Below are 14,763 nucleotides of genomic sequence, written 5' to 3'. Positions count from 1 at the left end.
GGGCCGGGTCCCGCGGAGCCCAGAGTCCCCGGCGCTTGGGCCGCCGCGCCCCGCTCTCCGGACCGGGGCTCTGGGCGGCGGCCGAGCCTCCGCCCCACGACCCCAGAAGCCAGCCCCGGCCTACCCCGCGCCCCGCGCCCCCAGCCCCGCGGCCGCCGCCCGGGGCTGCCCGGCCGCGCCCCCATCCCCCTAACGGGAGGCCCCGCCCCGTGCGCAGTGACGTCGGACGCCGCTGTCAGCGGGCGCCGGGGGGGGGGATTGGTGTGGGGTAGAATGGCCGCTGCCGCCGTCACCCGCGGGACCCCGGGAGGTAAGACCCGGGGCCTCTCGCCCGCTTCTCCGCCCACGGGCCAGGGGGCGCAGCTCCGGGGCCAGGCCGCCGGGCGTGGCTCGGGGACCCCTGCCCCACCACCCCCCCGGCTCTCCCCCACGCCGGCTCCCGTCCTCCTCCCCCGCGCCAGGGGGCGCCGCTCCGCGCAGGGCCCCGCGGCCGACCTGCGGCGCCGGCACCCACGGGGGACCCCGCGTCCCGGTCCCCCGCCCGGCCTTGCCGCCGCGCGCCCTTGGGCTCTGCCCCGCGGCGTCCCCGGGGCGCCCTGCGTGCAGGCGGGAGGCCGACCCTTGCACGTCGGGGCTTCTCCGGGGACCCCCGCCCCGGGCCGCTCCGCACCCTGGCAGGCTGCCTGGCCGGGACTGCGCACCTGCGCCTTGGGGCGGAGTCCTCACGCCGACCCGGCTGCCCTGCACACCGCTTGCGCGCACGGGCCTCCTCCCCTCTGCACCCCGGACACCTGGCGGAGCTCGTCGCCCGGAGCCCGCGCTGAGAGCATCCTCCAGCTCCCATCTGTTTCCTCGGGAGGGTGGGGGCTCGGGCCGGAGCCAGAGCGGCGGATGGGGTACGGGGGTGCTTGGCGTCCAGGGGAAGCAGAGGCGATGGGGGAGAGCGCTGGTGGGGGAGGGGAGGGCCGGGCCGTCGGCCTCCTAGTGGAGGATGGGTTGTCCTGAGGGTGGAAATGGGGGCCTGGGTACCTGGCCCGATCTGACGGGGTCTGCCCAACCTGGCTGAGAGAGAGGAGGTTAGGATCAGTCGTCACATCTGCCCTTGCAAATCGCAAACCGAGAAGGAACTCAGGGTGTGTCCTGTATGGCCTAGCTCTTCAGTAGACTTGGGTCTCCTGCCCTCACCCTAGCACCCAGGCTCTCATCTGCCCAACCGAGCTCCTAGGACCAGGTGCCCGGCGTCCCAGCCCCCAGGGCCCTGACCCCACCGCAGTCCCAGTGTCTATGAGAGAGCCCCTGCCGTGGGCCCTCCCCCTCCCCCACCCCACTTGTGTCTTCTGATGACTCTGTCGGTGTGTCCCGTTCCCGCCCCCCAACCGGGTTCCTGGCACCAGGTCTGGATTTTCCCTCTCCTGCCTTCCCAGCACTACCCTCACATGTCAGTGTGGCCCCTTCTCCTCCTGTCTTTCCTGGATCTCACCACCCAGTATCCTTCTCCCAGCTCATCCTCATCCTGTGTCAATCGGGAGTGGGGGTGGGGGGGTGGAGAGGGGGCTTCTGCCATGACTCTGTTCTCTCCCTTCCCAGCACAGACTCCCCCTCCCCCCGGCCCCTCAGGCCGGGGGTGACCTTGCCCCCTGGAGCCCTCACCATGAATACCAAGGATACCACCGAGGTTGCTGGTGAGTTCTCAGCCCAGGTTCCCAGCCCTTCTTTCTCCTGGCTGTGTTGACCCTCCACTTCTCATTCAGGGTGACCTCTGTTCTCCTCCTGGTCATGGTTCCAGTTCTCCCCAGCGCTTGGGATTCACTCCCTTTGCCCCAGGCTGTCAGAGGTGTCCAAGGCGGCTCGGCTCGCTAAGCCCTCCCTTCTGATTCCCTCTAGAGAACAGCCACCACCTGAAGATCTTTCTCCCCAAGAAGCTGCTGGAGTGTCTTCCTCGCTGTCCACTGCTGCCTCCAGAGCGGCTACGGTGGAATACAAATGAGGTCTTCCATGGAGCCCTGGGAGAGTGGGGCCAGGCAGGATGGGCTGGGGGGACTGTGAATGGGGGTCTTCCTGAGTGCAGAATATTGCTCTGAGGTCTTTGGGGGTTGCAGAGGAGGTATAAGGACCTGCATCCTGTGGGAGCTCACTGCTGGGCTTATCCACCTGGATAAAAGCAACAGCAAGTGGCAGCAAACTATTTCTTACAAACTGGGCACTGTGCTAAGCACCTGACCTGAGTTGTCTCATTCCGTCCTTTAAGGACCCTGTAGAGCAAACACTTGTTCTCCTTGCACTGTGGAGGAGGAAACTGGTCTATCTTACGGAGTTTATTTAATTCCAGAGCCTCTGCCTTAACCACCACTGATGCTGTCTCCTGCTGGAGGCATCATTCTCATGTTATCCACCTTACAAGCCTCCTACATACAATGTTTCGTGTGTACCCGGTGCTCTATCATCATCAGCTCCATGATTTCATTAGACTAGAGTGGTCAGCATGAGGCTATCTGTGTGTGTTCTTGCCAGAAATGCAGTGGGGGGAGGCTAGGGCAGTGAGTGGGGCTTCGTGGAGATCTGGGAACAGATGTGGTCTCTGGGGTGACTAGGGTGTCCACACACAGAGAAATGTGTGTGTGGTATTTCAGGCCCATGGGATACTAACAATCAGGAGCTCACTGCTCAGGGCACATTCAGAGAAGAATCTGTGGCCTGGTCTGGCAGGAACAGTAGGTGGAATATAGGTAAATCATGGGAGTGGCAGTTTTATCCCTGGTCTGGGAGAACCGTGGAGTCAGGCTGAGGAATCCGGAATTCCTGGCAGCGTCAAGCCATTGAGGATTTTGGAGCCAGGAATTGGCACCAAGATGGGATTTAGAAAGTAAAATCATATGTGGCACGAAGGACAGAGGAGGAAGAGTTTGGATTTGGCCCCAGGATAAAGACTCAAGCTGACAGGGAGGGAAGGAGAGATTAGACTCATCTCTGAGATGGGACCTGGGACTCTTAGGAGGGCAGCGGTCCTTGATGGGAGCCTCCACTAGCCACCAGAGCGCAGCAGAGAGGGAGAATGAGGGACCCATGTGGGAGGCTAGGCCCAGACTCTATGAGGGGACCCCCACCTGAGTGTCCCTTCTTTCACAGGAGATTGCATCCTACTTGATCACCTTTGAGAAGCATGACGAGTGGCTATCCTGTGCCCCGAAGACAAGGTGAGCGAGTGTGTGAAGATGGGAATGGCGGGGCTCTTGGATCCTGCCCACAGAACTCAGGGCCAGCCCTCCCCCCATCAGGCCTCAGAATGGCTCCATCATCCTCTACAACCGCAAGAAGGTGAAATACCGGAAGGACGGTTACCTGTGGAAGAAGCGGAAGGATGGGAAGACCACGAGAGAGGACCATATGAAGCTGAAGGTCCAGGGCATGGAGGTGAGGCAAGCGTCCAGCTGTGTGCCCTGGCCCACCCTCCTCTGTCTCCTGCGGGGCTCCCACCCTGCTGCCCACCCTTGCCTTCTGGCTCCTGTGGGTCAGCCCGTGGGGGCCTTAGCCCATGCACCACTTCCCATGTCCCTCCACTTCCCATGTCCTTCTGTAATCCTGCTCTCCAGGACATAGGCTCCCCCGGAGGGCATCCCTCACCCCCACTGCCCCTTCCCCTCACTTGTCTCACATTCCACCAAGGGTCCACATCCTGAACTTCTGAGGTCTTTCTCCCCCGAATCACTGTTCCTCCTCTGAGACACGCTCTTGCCCTCGTCTCTGATTTCGAGACAGTCCCTCCTACACTTTGAGGCCCCAGCCCCACTCTTCCCTTCTCTCCACCCTCATCCACGGGGAACCAGGACCGGGAAGGTGGGGTGGGAGGGGGTGGGCAAGGGCTGGAGAGGACGTGGTGGAAAGACTGGGATTCCTGCAAAGGGACTGAACAGAGGAAGAGTTGGGGAGCAGACTAGCCCTCCCCCCACCCCAGCCTGTCTCCTGGCAGTGTCTCTATGGCTGCTACGTTCACTCTTCCATCGTCCCCACATTCCATCGGCGCTGCTACTGGCTGCTCCAGGTAAGGGCAGCCAGAGGCTCCCTGGCTCTCAGAGGGACATGGGGTCTGGGACGATGGCTGGAAGGACCACTAGGGTCTGCGTGGGAGCAAGGGGCATGGGGGATGGGGGAGCCGGAGTTCAGAGGTGGGGGTGCTGCCTGGGGAGAAAGGCACAAGGAGGCCGAGCCCCTGGGGACCCCACAGCCCTGTGTGTGCCCTTGTACTCTCAGAACCCTGACATCGTGCTTGTACACTACTTGAACGTCCCTGCCCTGGAGGACTGTGGAAAAGGCTGCAGCCCCATCTTTTGTCCTGTCAGCAGCGACCGTCGCGAGTGGCTGAAGTGGTCCCGGGAGGAGCTGCTGGGGCAGCTGAGGCCCATGTGTAAGGCGGCGGGGTTAGGATGGCGCCCACAGGAGGAGTGAGACAGGGCATCCTGGAGGGCCCGGGGTCTGCATCCATCAGTGTGGGGTTACTAGGTCCTTCCGGGCCTGGAGGGCACTTCCCTAAGAGGGTGCAAGGATGCCTGGGGTGTTCTGAGGTCTTGGAGTAATGGAGAAGGGGCTGAAGGACATTTGTGAGCTGCATCCTGGGGCTTGGGGGGCCATCATGGTGCCTTGGGGACTGTCCTCTGGAGGTCCCACAGCACCCCCCACCACACCATCACCACTCTTCCAGTTCATGGCATCAAGTGGAGCTGTGGGAACGGGACAGAGGAGTTCTCCGTGGAGCAGCTGGTGCAGCAGATCCTAGACACCCACCCGACCAAGCCCGCACCCCGAACCCATGCCTGCCTCTGCAGTGGGGGCCTCGGTGAGTGCCACCTGGCCCTGGAGCCCTCTTGGACCAGGGCACCTCGGTCTTGCTAGGATTTGCGTGCTGATTTGCACATCTTTTGCATATCCCAGAAAGATGGCCAGATGAACAGAGTTCTTCCTGCTTGGGGGCTTGTCTGGGGACTCCCCGACCCAGCCCAGGCCCTTGATCTGTCTGCTGCCCTCAGCAGCCCCGGGCCAGTCCAGCATGACCGTTTACACCCAGCCTTTGCTTTACTCCTAGTTCATACCCCCTGGGTTGTGTTCTTATGTCCTTTCCATATGCCTTTCCCTCTTCTCTCCAGGGTGCCCCCCAGAGCCCCTCCAGGCCTGTTTAGTTTTGGGGGAAAGGGGACCACTCCTGCCTCCCAGTGGCCACAGCCAGTAGTGCAGCGCTGTGATCTCCCTCCCCTTTTCCATGGCAGGTTCCGGGAGCCTCACCCACAAATGCAGCAGCACAAAACACCGCATCATCTCTCCCAAAGTGGAGCCCCGAGCTTTAACCCTGACCTCTGTGCCCCACCCACACCCCCCTGAGCCCCCTCCACTGATAGCCCCTCTTCCCCCAGAGCTCCCAAAGGCACATGCTTCCCCTTCCTCTTCCTCGTCCTCGTCCTCTTCTTCCTCTGGCTTTGCAGAACCCCTAGAGATTAGACCTAGCCCCCCCACCTCTCGAGGGGGTTCATCCAGAGGAGGCACCGCAATCCTCCTCCTGACGGGACTGGAGCAGCGTGCGGGGGGCTTGACGCCCACCAGGCACTTGGCTCCCCAGACTGACCCTAGGCCTTCCATGAGCTTGGCTGTGGTTGTGGGCTCTGAGACCTCTTCCCCACCTGCTCCTCCCAGCCCTGCCTTTGACCCAGATCGTTTTCTCAACAGCCCTCAGAGGGGTCAGACCTATGGAGGGGGCCAGGGGGTAAGCCCAGACTTCCCCGAGGCAGAGGCCACCCACACCCCCTGCCCTGCCCTGGAGCCCGCTGCTGCCCTGGAGCCCCAGGCGGCTGCTCGGGGGCCTCCTCCTCTGCCAGGAGCAAGTGGGAGAAGAGGAAATCGCTTCTTCATTCAAGATGATGGCAGTGGGGAGGAGCTCAAGGCCCAGGGGGCTGCCCCACCTGCACCTTCACCTCATCCCTCGCCCCCACCTTCACCTGCCCCCTTGGAGCCACCAGGCCGGGGAGGAAGAGGGGAGACCTTGTTTGGAGGAGCTGCAGGGGCCAGTGAACTGGAGCCCTTCGGTCTTGCATCATTCCCTGACCTCATGGGAGAGCTCATCAGCGACGAGGCTCCAGGAGCCCCTGTCCCAACTGCCCAGCTCTCTCCGGCTCTTAGCACCATCACAGACTTCTCCCCGGAGTGGTCCTACCCAGAGGTGAGTCTCAGGCCTGTCCCTCCTCCATCCCACTCACCCAGCGCTGCCACCCACTTGATCTCCGTCTGCATGGCTTCCCACCCTTCTCTGTACACAGAGCATCAGAGTAGGTGCATCCCTGCTTCACTCCCTCCCTTCCCCTGGGTGCACCCCCAGGTGCCCTCAAGGACTCTCAGGGTGTGATTGCAGACTTTGGGAAGCTGAGGGTCTGTCCTCCACGGTGAAGTTCTGCTCTCTAGTGCCCCAGAGGGGGAAAGGAGAAACTTCCCTGGGAGGACCGTGGGAGCCCAAGGCAAGGGCTTCCGCCCCCATGACAGCTGTCTGCAAGTGAGTGGGTAGCCTTGGGGGAACAGCGAGTTCCCCATTCCTGGCAGGAGTGTTGGGAGAAGGGACAGGTTAGCTGACCTTACCTCACTGGTCCTGCCCAACCCTTGTACCCCAGGATCTAGCACAGGGCCTGCTGGACTGCAGATGCTCCCTCAGGGTCTGAATTAATGATGAATGAGTGAGTGAATGTGAATTAATGATGAATGAGTGAGTGAATGAACAGCCAACAGAGTTCTAGTCACGTGATTCTGGGCTTTGTCTCTGCAGGGTGGGGTCAAGGTGCTCATCACAGGTCCCTGGACAGAGGCTGCGGAGCATTACTCCTGTGTTTTTGATCACATCGCTGTGCCAGCCTCTCTTGTCCAGCCTGGTGTCCTACGCTGCTACTGTCCTGGTATGGGGCAGTGGGGGAGAGGCCTGCATGTGGGCAGGTGGCTTCAGGACGTACCTGGGAACCAGTGTGTTAGGTCCTGAGGCTGAACCTGGTGTTCCCCCAACGGGCAGATGAGTCTGGGCTCTGGGGTCAGAAATCTAGTCCTTAGCTGACTGGTCACGTTAGATGAGTCTGCTTCTTTCTCAGGTCCATGGCTTCCCCTCCACTGCCCCCCCACACCTTAAGGTCAGGCCTTGACCCAGTAGGTCCCCAATGTACCTCCAGGGCCTCTGGCTTGGTTGGGGTCAGTCTCCGGATCCAATTCAGGGAGCTCTTAGGTGCATAAGAAGGAGGCGTGGGTCTCCCTCAACCAGCTTTGGACCTAAAGGACATTGCTTTCTAAACCGGTGCTGTCCAGTACAGTAGCCTCATGGGCCTCCTTAAATTAACTAGAATTAAGATGGGAAAGTTGGCTCCTCTGTCACAGTAACCACACGTCAAGTGTTGAGTAGGCACGTGTGGCTTTGTGCTACCCTGCTGGGTGGTGCAGATCCAGAACATTCCCGTCCCTGGCTTAGAGGTCATTGCCAAGGCTCGCCTCTGCTCTTCTGCCACTGGCTGTGCTCCTCATGCTGCACCCCACAGTGTGGCCCTGGGACCTCTGGGACCACCAGAATGACAGGCTGACAGACTTGTCTGTGAGGGTGCTCTTCCCCAGCTCAGCAGCTGGCCCGGTGGTGTGGGGGCGGGGGGGCACAGGGACACCCAGGAGGCTGGGTTTTGGGATTAGTTCAGCTCGTAGTCTTGGGATCAGGGCCCAGTGGTCTCCTTCTCAAGGCCATAGACACAGAGCCCGGGTGGGACACAGGTTTCACTGTAGTGAGTGGTGATTTCTCCTTCCTCGACCTTAGTACGAGGCTCATGACCTCTGCACCCTGACCTTGGGAGTTGGGCTTCTTCATAAGCACGGGTATCTGTGGACTGGGAGCGTCCAAGCTCTGGAGCTGATTTAACCATGGGGTCTGCAATCCCAGGTGTCTCAGGCCCAGTCCATTGTGGGTATTAGGCAGTTGACTGAATGGAATTGGGGGCCCCCAGGCTCCAGGAAGGGCATCAGGCAGCCAGCTGCGGAGTGGTTGTGTGTGGTTCTCACGTGGACAGAGCCCATGTCGCTGACCCTGCCCTCCCCAGCCCATGAGGTTGGGCTGGTATCTTTGCAGGTGGCGGGGCGGGAGGGCCCCCTTTCTGCCTCTGTGCTCTTTGAGTATCGAGCCCGCCGGTTCCTGTCATTGCCTAGTACTCAGCTTGACTGGTTGTCACTGGACGGTGAGTACCCTGCGTGGCGCCCAGCAGGGATATGCCTCTAGGCCCCTCAGGACTCAGGCGCCCACCACCCAGCTCCTCCTCCACAGGTCATCTGTAGAGGGGGCAGCGAGTGTCCATCACATTGTCTTCCCTGGAAGGCTTGAAGTGGGGCATCCCAGCTTTTGGCCCGTCCTCTCTGGGGAAGGGAGGGATCTAGGAGACGAGGCCAGCGGGTGGGAGCAAGGGAGGGTCTGGCGCACGTGTGTACTGATGCAAGTATGATGCATCTTCTCTACTTTCGATGATGGGTGCTTGCGGTCAGAAATTTGTCAACAACAAAGAAGCAGAAAGTAGAAAAGTACTTGGATCACTTGTTGGTGACATTCACCTTTAATACACCTGTACAACAGAGACGCAGGCACACATGTGTGTTCCTCTATGGGTTCTCCCTGCAGCAGCTCTCCTCCTCCCTCCCTCCATGGGGACTGTCTCCTCTCAGGGGCTGCCTTCCGCCTCACCCTCAGGGGCCCTCCCACAGCCTGTCTGGCTCCCTGTCAGCCTGCCCCACGGATTTTGCCCTGGGACTGTCCCGCCTGGGTCACTCTCCCCTCTTCCACCATCTTCTGTCCCTCTGCCCACTCCTTCACCTTGTGCATCTTTCCTGCTCTTTCTGCTCCCCGAGCACTGTCCTCCCCACCATTGCCCTAGGCCTTCAGCACCTTCCATCCTGGTGTCTCAGGCAGGACATGCACAGCCTCCACCCTGTTTCTCTGCCTGTTCTCCCACGGCTCTGATCCTCTCCTGCCTCCCCTCCTTGTCCTCGTGGGATCTCAGGAGGGGATGGTTATGGCTTGGGGTGTACGTGTGCATGTACATGTGTGTGAGTGTGTGTGTGTGCATGCATGCATGCGCACGTGTGAGCATTCCTGTGCCAGGGGTGGGGGAAGAGGAGGAATGCACATGGCTGTCCATCTTTGTCACCTGCCAGCCCAGCCATCCTCCCTGGGGACAGCTGCGGGGGGTGGGGGGGTGGAGGGGTTGGGCTTTCTAGATCCCAGCTCCTTAGCTCCTGGGGCAGTGGTAACAGAGAGGAGCGCCAGAGTCCCACAGCCCCGCATGGGGGACAGAGGTAGGAGGTAGCATCTGGGCCAGGAGCTGGCGAAGGGTTCACCTAGAAGGCTCGGGGCATACGCAGGATCTGGGGCAGCTTGGGGCCACAGGCTGGAATTCCTACCACATCCAGGTCTTGAAGGATGTGGTTTTGGTTCTAGATGCTGGTCCCAGGTGGCTGGGGAGTGTTAAAGACCTAGTTTAAGGACTGTGTCCTGGGCAGGCTGTATTCAGGGTGGTGATAAAGGGACTGTTTGGGGGAAGAGAGGAGAATGTAACTCTGTTGTATCGTCACCTCCTAGATGGTGGGACAGGTCCAGCTGTGGTGCCCGGGAGTCTCCCAGACCCCACCCGCCACTCAGCCTCCTGTACCTCTTCCCCCTTAGACAACCAGTTCCGGATGTCCATCCTGGAGCGGCTGGAGCAGATGGAGAAGCGCATGGCCGACATGGCAGCAGCCGGGCAGGCTCCCTGCCGCAGTCCCAATGCACCTCCAATTCAGGTACCTCCACCAAGAGGAGGGTCTCCCCGGAGAAGCAGGCTCTGCTGTGTGACTGTCCTGTTCCTCCTATTCCCAGCCTCCTCCTCCCTGGCGTCCCCCGCTCCCACTCCACCCCAAGGCAGGAGCAGTTATTCTGGGCACCTTCTTGGCATGACAGGCTTCAGAGTATTTCTGATTTGAAAGGGGTGGGGGTGAAGGCAAGTGGGGGTGGGGATCAGGAGAGCAGGGGCCCGGTACTTGTGGGCACGAGTCTCTGAGGCAGTGGACAGGGACAGGACTCTGGGCTCAGGGAGGGAGAAGCCACCTGTGGACATGGCACTGATGGGAAAGACTGGGTGAGACCTGGCTGCCTGGGCAGCTAGAGGAAGTGAGCCATGTGAGCAGGGGACACCCAGGAGCCCAAACCAGGTCTGGGTGTTGGGAGCCTGGGGTGGTCAGGGCTGTCCCAAGCCAGGGCCCAGATGCTCAGGTCCCTGTGTAAGAGTGTCTGTTCCCCAGGATGAAGGCCAGGGGCCGGGGTTTGAGGCCCGAGTGGTGGTCTTGGTGGAAAACATGATCCCACGCTCGACCTGGAGGGGTCCTGAACGTCTGGCGCATGGAAGCCCTTTCCGGGGCATGAGCCTTCTGCACCTGGCCGCTGCCCAGGGCTACGCCCGCCTCATCGACACCCTGAGCCAGTGGCGGTGAGCGGGTCAGCGGGGAGGGGGGCAGAAGTGCCAGAGGATGAGGAGGAAGAAGAGGACCTGCAGCCCTGGTCACTGTGGGAGGAGGGGTTGGGAGAGGACTTGTGACACTGATCTCCTGACCCTAGTGCTTCCAGATGGCTTGCTCCCCAGTCCCTTTATTTCTGAGGCTCCCGCTTGGCCTGTTTTTACCCTGACTGGGCTCTGATGTCCCCATCCCAAACCCTCCAGGAGCATGGGGACAGTGAGCTTGGACTTAGAGCAAGAGGCTGACCCGCTCAACGTGGACCACTTCTCTTGCACCCCACTGGTGAGTGTGTGGTACAGTGCAGGGAAGAAGCGGACAGTGCATGGTGGGGCCCCAGGCCTCACCTCCCCCCTCCCCACTGTCTCAGATGTGGGCTTGTGCCCTGGGGCACCTGGAGGCCGCTGTGCTCCTCTTCCGCTGGAACAGACAGGCGCTGAGCATTCCTGACTCTCTGGGCCGGCTGCCCCTGTCGGTGGCGCAGTCCCGGGGTCACGTGCGCCTGGCCCGCTGCCTCGAGGAACTGCAGAGACAGGAGGCTGCAGCCGAGCTTCCACTTGCCCTGTCACCACCCTCCTCCAGCCCAGACACAGGTGAGGGCTGTCCCCCATCTTTGCAAGGGGAGGCTGTGGTGGGGAGAGGAGGGGTGGCCAGAGCTCCGCTACCCTCACCCACCCCCCTCGCAGGACTGAGCAGCGTCTCCTCACCCTCGGAGCTGTCGGATGGTACTTTCTCCGTCACGTCAGCCTACTCCAGCGCCCCAGATGGCAGTCCTCCCCCCGCCCCTGTGCTGGCCTCCGAGATGGCTATGGAAGAGACCATGCCAGGCCAGCTCTCCTCCGGTGCCCCTGAGGGCCCCCTATTTCTCATGGACTGTGAAGCCACCAACCCCCAAGAGCCGGTACCCTCACGGCCTCCTTTCCCCCCAGCCCCAGAGGGTGGGGCTGCCTCAGAGGAAGCAGACAGCCCCCCGGCTGTGGATGTGATCCCGGTAGGGCACCCTACACTGCTCTTGTGCATGGAGCTGAGGGCCAGAGTGGGGGTGCGGGTGGGCAGAGACACCTATCATCCCACAAAACCAGAACCAGGCTCTGGCTTCGCTTTGCGAAGAAGGGACCATTTACCCTCCTCTGGGGACAGGCAAAGTAACCTTTTGCTTACCTCCTGTCAGAGCTTGTGACTCCAAAATCGGGAGGCATCCAAGGTTAAGCATTCTGGGGCACAGCCTCAGGCAGAGCTGGGTCTAGGGGTTACCATGGATCCCTGCAGACACAGAGCTCTTGGGGAGCCAGCGTGATGCAGGGAAGCAGGTGGAGCAAATTGCAGAGAGGCTGGCAGTGAGGAGGGCAGGGCGGAAGCATGCACGGGGCAATAGCAAAGACTCAGGCCGGGAGGCAGTCTTTGAGGGTAGCAGCACGCTGCCCTGCTAAAACCTGGGGTGAGCATGCCTTAGAGAGGCGCCCCAGGGTGACTGGGTAGTTTATGTACAGCTTGGAGAACAGGGTGCTGCACGTGGCCGGCTAGGGGTGCTGTGTAAGCAGCAGGTGACAGACTGGTTCCTGAGGAGCTCGAGGGGCCAGGGCTGTGAGCACGGCTGAGCCCATGGGGAGAACGTGCTGGCGGCTGGCATGGGGCAGGCCCCAGGGGGGCAGCGGGCAGTTAGCCTAGGAGGGCAAGTGCTCAGTTCCTCCATGCCCACTTGGAGCAGGTCTGTCCTGTTCTGCTTTCCACCTCTCAACACAGAGAGCTGTACGTCCAAGTAGGAGCCCAGGGGCTATAAGTGCGAGACTCTGAGACGGTGGCCGAGGACAGGGACAGCCATCCCTGAGGCCTCATCGTCTGGTGGTGAGGGGAGTGATGGGACAGGAGGGGGACTCTGGCTACAGCTCTGGCAGGGACACCAGCTCAGGGCTCACCCAGCTTCTCCTTCACCCAGGTGGACATGATCTCACTCGCCAGGCAGATCATCGAAGCCACACCAGAGCGGATTAAACGAGAGGACTTTGTGGGGCTGCCTGATGCTGGAGCACCAATGAGGGAGCGGACAGGGGCCCTGGGGCTCAGCGAGACCATGTCCTGGCTGGCCAGCTACCTGGAGAATGTGGACCATTTCCCCAGCTCAGCCCCTCCCAGGTGAGCAGCTCAGGACGAAGCATCAGACCTATCAAAGCAAGATGGGATCGAGAAGAGGCCTTTCCCACAGCCAAACTCCACTGCGGCTCAGGCCCTGGGGCCTTTGAGGAAAGGACTGGAATTGGCTGGGGACCCCTGAAGTCCCTCATCACACTCCGTTGCTGGAGGTCTGCCTTCACAGAGGTCCCCAGGTGAAAGAGGGGGACTTCAGATGCTCTGTGACCTCTCCTCCCTGTCCCCTACAGCGAACTACCCTTGGAGCGTGGGCGCCTGTCTGTCCCTCCAGCACCCTCCTGGGCAGAGTTTCTGTCCGCCTCTGCCAGCGGCAAGATGGAGAGTGACTTTGCCCTGCTGACGCTATCGGATCATGAGCAGCGGGAACTGTACGAGGCAGCTCGAGTCATCCAGACAGCCTTCCGAAAGTACAAGGTTCGATGGCTGGGGGGCCCAGAGCATGAATCACAGCAGCTCAGGCCAGGGGAGATGGTGGGCTCCTGGCAAACCGAGGGACAGGTCAGATGGTGGAGGTTGGCAGTGTCCCAGTGGTGTGGGCCTCTGGGTGTTGACTTCCTTCTCTTGCCTCAGGGCCGGAGGCTGAAGGAACAGCAGGAGGTGGCAGCCGCTGTGATCCAGCGCTGCTACCGGAAGTACAAGCAGGTGAGCACTTTCTCCCTGGGAGGCACACCCACCAGTGTGTGCACACACTCACATCCACTGTGCCCAGCATCCAGAATGCTGCTGACGCCCTAACTCCCCTTCTCTCTCCACAAGCTGACCTGGATTGCACTGAAGGTATTAGGGCATGAGGTCTGGGTGCAAGGTTGTCTGTGAGGATTCAGCCTTTCCATGAGCCAAGAGCATGTGGATTACAGACTGGCACCAGCTGACTCAGGGGTGACCTGCAGGGTTCCGGGTCTCTGTTCCTCCACTTCAGCCCCTGTCCCTCCCCCTGTCTCCAGTTTGCACTCTACAAGAAGATGACCCAGGCGGCCATCCTGATCCAGAGCAAGTTCCGGAGCTACTACGAGCAGAAGCGGTTCCAGCAGAGCCGCCGCGCGGCGGTGCTCATCCAGCAGCACTACCGCTCCTATCGCCGCCGACCAGCGGGCACCCTGCAGGCCCGCAGCAAGTAGGCGGCCTGCAGTCCTCCGTGCCCGTGCCCCCCTGTCCGCAGAGACCAGCCCCAGCCCAGCTCCTGCCCCAGCCTGTCCCTGCAGGGCCCCAGGGGCTGAGGGCAGGGGTTGCTGTGCCAGGGCCTCTCATCTTTTCTTCTTCCAGCAGAGGCTCCTTTCTCACCAAGAAGCAGGACCAGGCAGCCCGGAAGATCATGCGCTTCCTGCGGCGCTGCCGACACAGGTACTCCCTTCTCCGGCTGGGTCCCCGCCCCGCCCCCCCACACCCTCCCCCACTGCGGGCACCTGCGCCCCCCCCCACACACACTCCGCGGCACATGGGCAGGGCACTGACTCCCTCCCGGTCTCTCCACAGGATGAGGGAACTGAAGCAGAACCAGGAGCTGGAAGGGCTCCCCCAGCCCGGCCTGGCCACCTGACCTACGCCCCACCTTCCTCACCGCCCTGGGGGCCGCTTCTGGCAGTCTTAACCGGGAGAGGGCTCTCCGGGGGAGGGGAGACCCTGTCGGCAGCTGTTCCCCCCCCACGCCCCCGCTCTTCGGCCCCCCCAGACCCGCCCTCCTCCTTGCATCTTCAGCCGTGACCTGCGGAGCCGTGCCTGCGCCCGCCTCAGCCCCCTCCTGACTTGCCTTATTTATTTGTTGGACGCGTCTCTGAATGTATCCGCCTCGGCCCCCACCCGACTCCGCATGTTGGCGTGTGTCCCCCCACCCCCGCGGCCCGCCTCCCCGACGCCCGCGGGCGGCCCCGGGCCGGGGAGGGGGTGCGGCGTGGGCGGGGTGGTCCCCGCGATGGGGGGGCCTGTACATACTGTAACATACAGATTATAGTGAAGAATCTATTTACGGCGCCGCGGGGAGGGCCACGGCGCGGCGGGGGCCCCCGGCCGGCTCCACGAGCACTTTCTACTTGTGCATGGGCTTGGTTTCTACGAGTTGCCATTAAACATCGCTGCACCAGCCAGCCTCCG

General features: G+C 61.7%; 1 protein-coding gene across 16 annotated transcripts; it reads left to right on the top strand.

Moving 5' to 3' along the window:
* The first annotated feature begins 200 nt into the window (after positions 1 to 200).
* Positions 201 to 14,348, top strand: CAMTA2 (calmodulin binding transcription activator 2). 16 transcript variants are annotated; one of them, XM_072821524.1, is made up of 23 exons: positions 201 to 310; positions 1,588 to 1,682; positions 1,885 to 1,988; positions 3,127 to 3,194; positions 3,276 to 3,411; positions 3,968 to 4,039; positions 4,249 to 4,402; positions 4,697 to 4,831; positions 5,259 to 6,202; positions 6,797 to 6,923; positions 8,094 to 8,228; positions 9,704 to 9,819; positions 10,318 to 10,502; positions 10,734 to 10,812; positions 10,898 to 11,120; positions 11,214 to 11,518; positions 12,464 to 12,660; positions 12,906 to 13,089; positions 13,246 to 13,317; positions 13,432 to 13,452; positions 13,620 to 13,789; positions 13,939 to 14,016; positions 14,149 to 14,348. In XM_072821524.1, the coding sequence occupies exons 2-23, from the start codon at positions 1,652 to 1,654 to the stop codon at positions 14,210 to 14,212; spliced, it is 3,600 nt and encodes a 1,199-aa protein (XP_072677625.1). In that variant the 5' UTR covers positions 201 to 310; positions 1,588 to 1,651; the 3' UTR covers positions 14,213 to 14,348. The 16 variants fall into 16 exon arrangements, with proteins under 16 accessions (XP_072677625.1, XP_072677624.1, XP_072677628.1 ...); XM_072821523.1 differs by having other exon boundaries at positions 3,953 to 4,039; XM_072821527.1 differs by having other exon boundaries at positions 252 to 310; positions 4,338 to 4,402.
* The last annotated feature ends 415 nt before the right edge of the window (positions 14,349 to 14,763 follow it).

This window comes from Canis lupus, chromosome 3 (assembly GCF_048164855.1).
Source record: "Canis lupus baileyi chromosome 3, mCanLup2.hap1, whole genome shotgun sequence".
Lineage (NCBI taxonomy): Eukaryota > Metazoa > Chordata > Mammalia > Carnivora > Canidae > Canis > Canis lupus.
The sequence above is the reverse complement of the archived record's forward strand: the minus strand, read 5'-3'. Positions and strand labels throughout refer to the sequence as shown.

Coding starts and splice junctions, on each gene's coding strand:
- CAMTA2 (XM_072821516.1), top strand. Junction 6,203..6,796: donor CGGAGTGGTCCTACCCAGAG/GTGAGTCTCAGG, acceptor TTGTCTCTGCAG/GGTGGGGTCAAGGTGCTCAT. Junction 11,121..11,213: donor CTCCTCCAGCCCAGACACAG/GTGAGGGCTGTC, acceptor CCCCCCTCGCAG/GACTGAGCAGCGTCTCCTCA.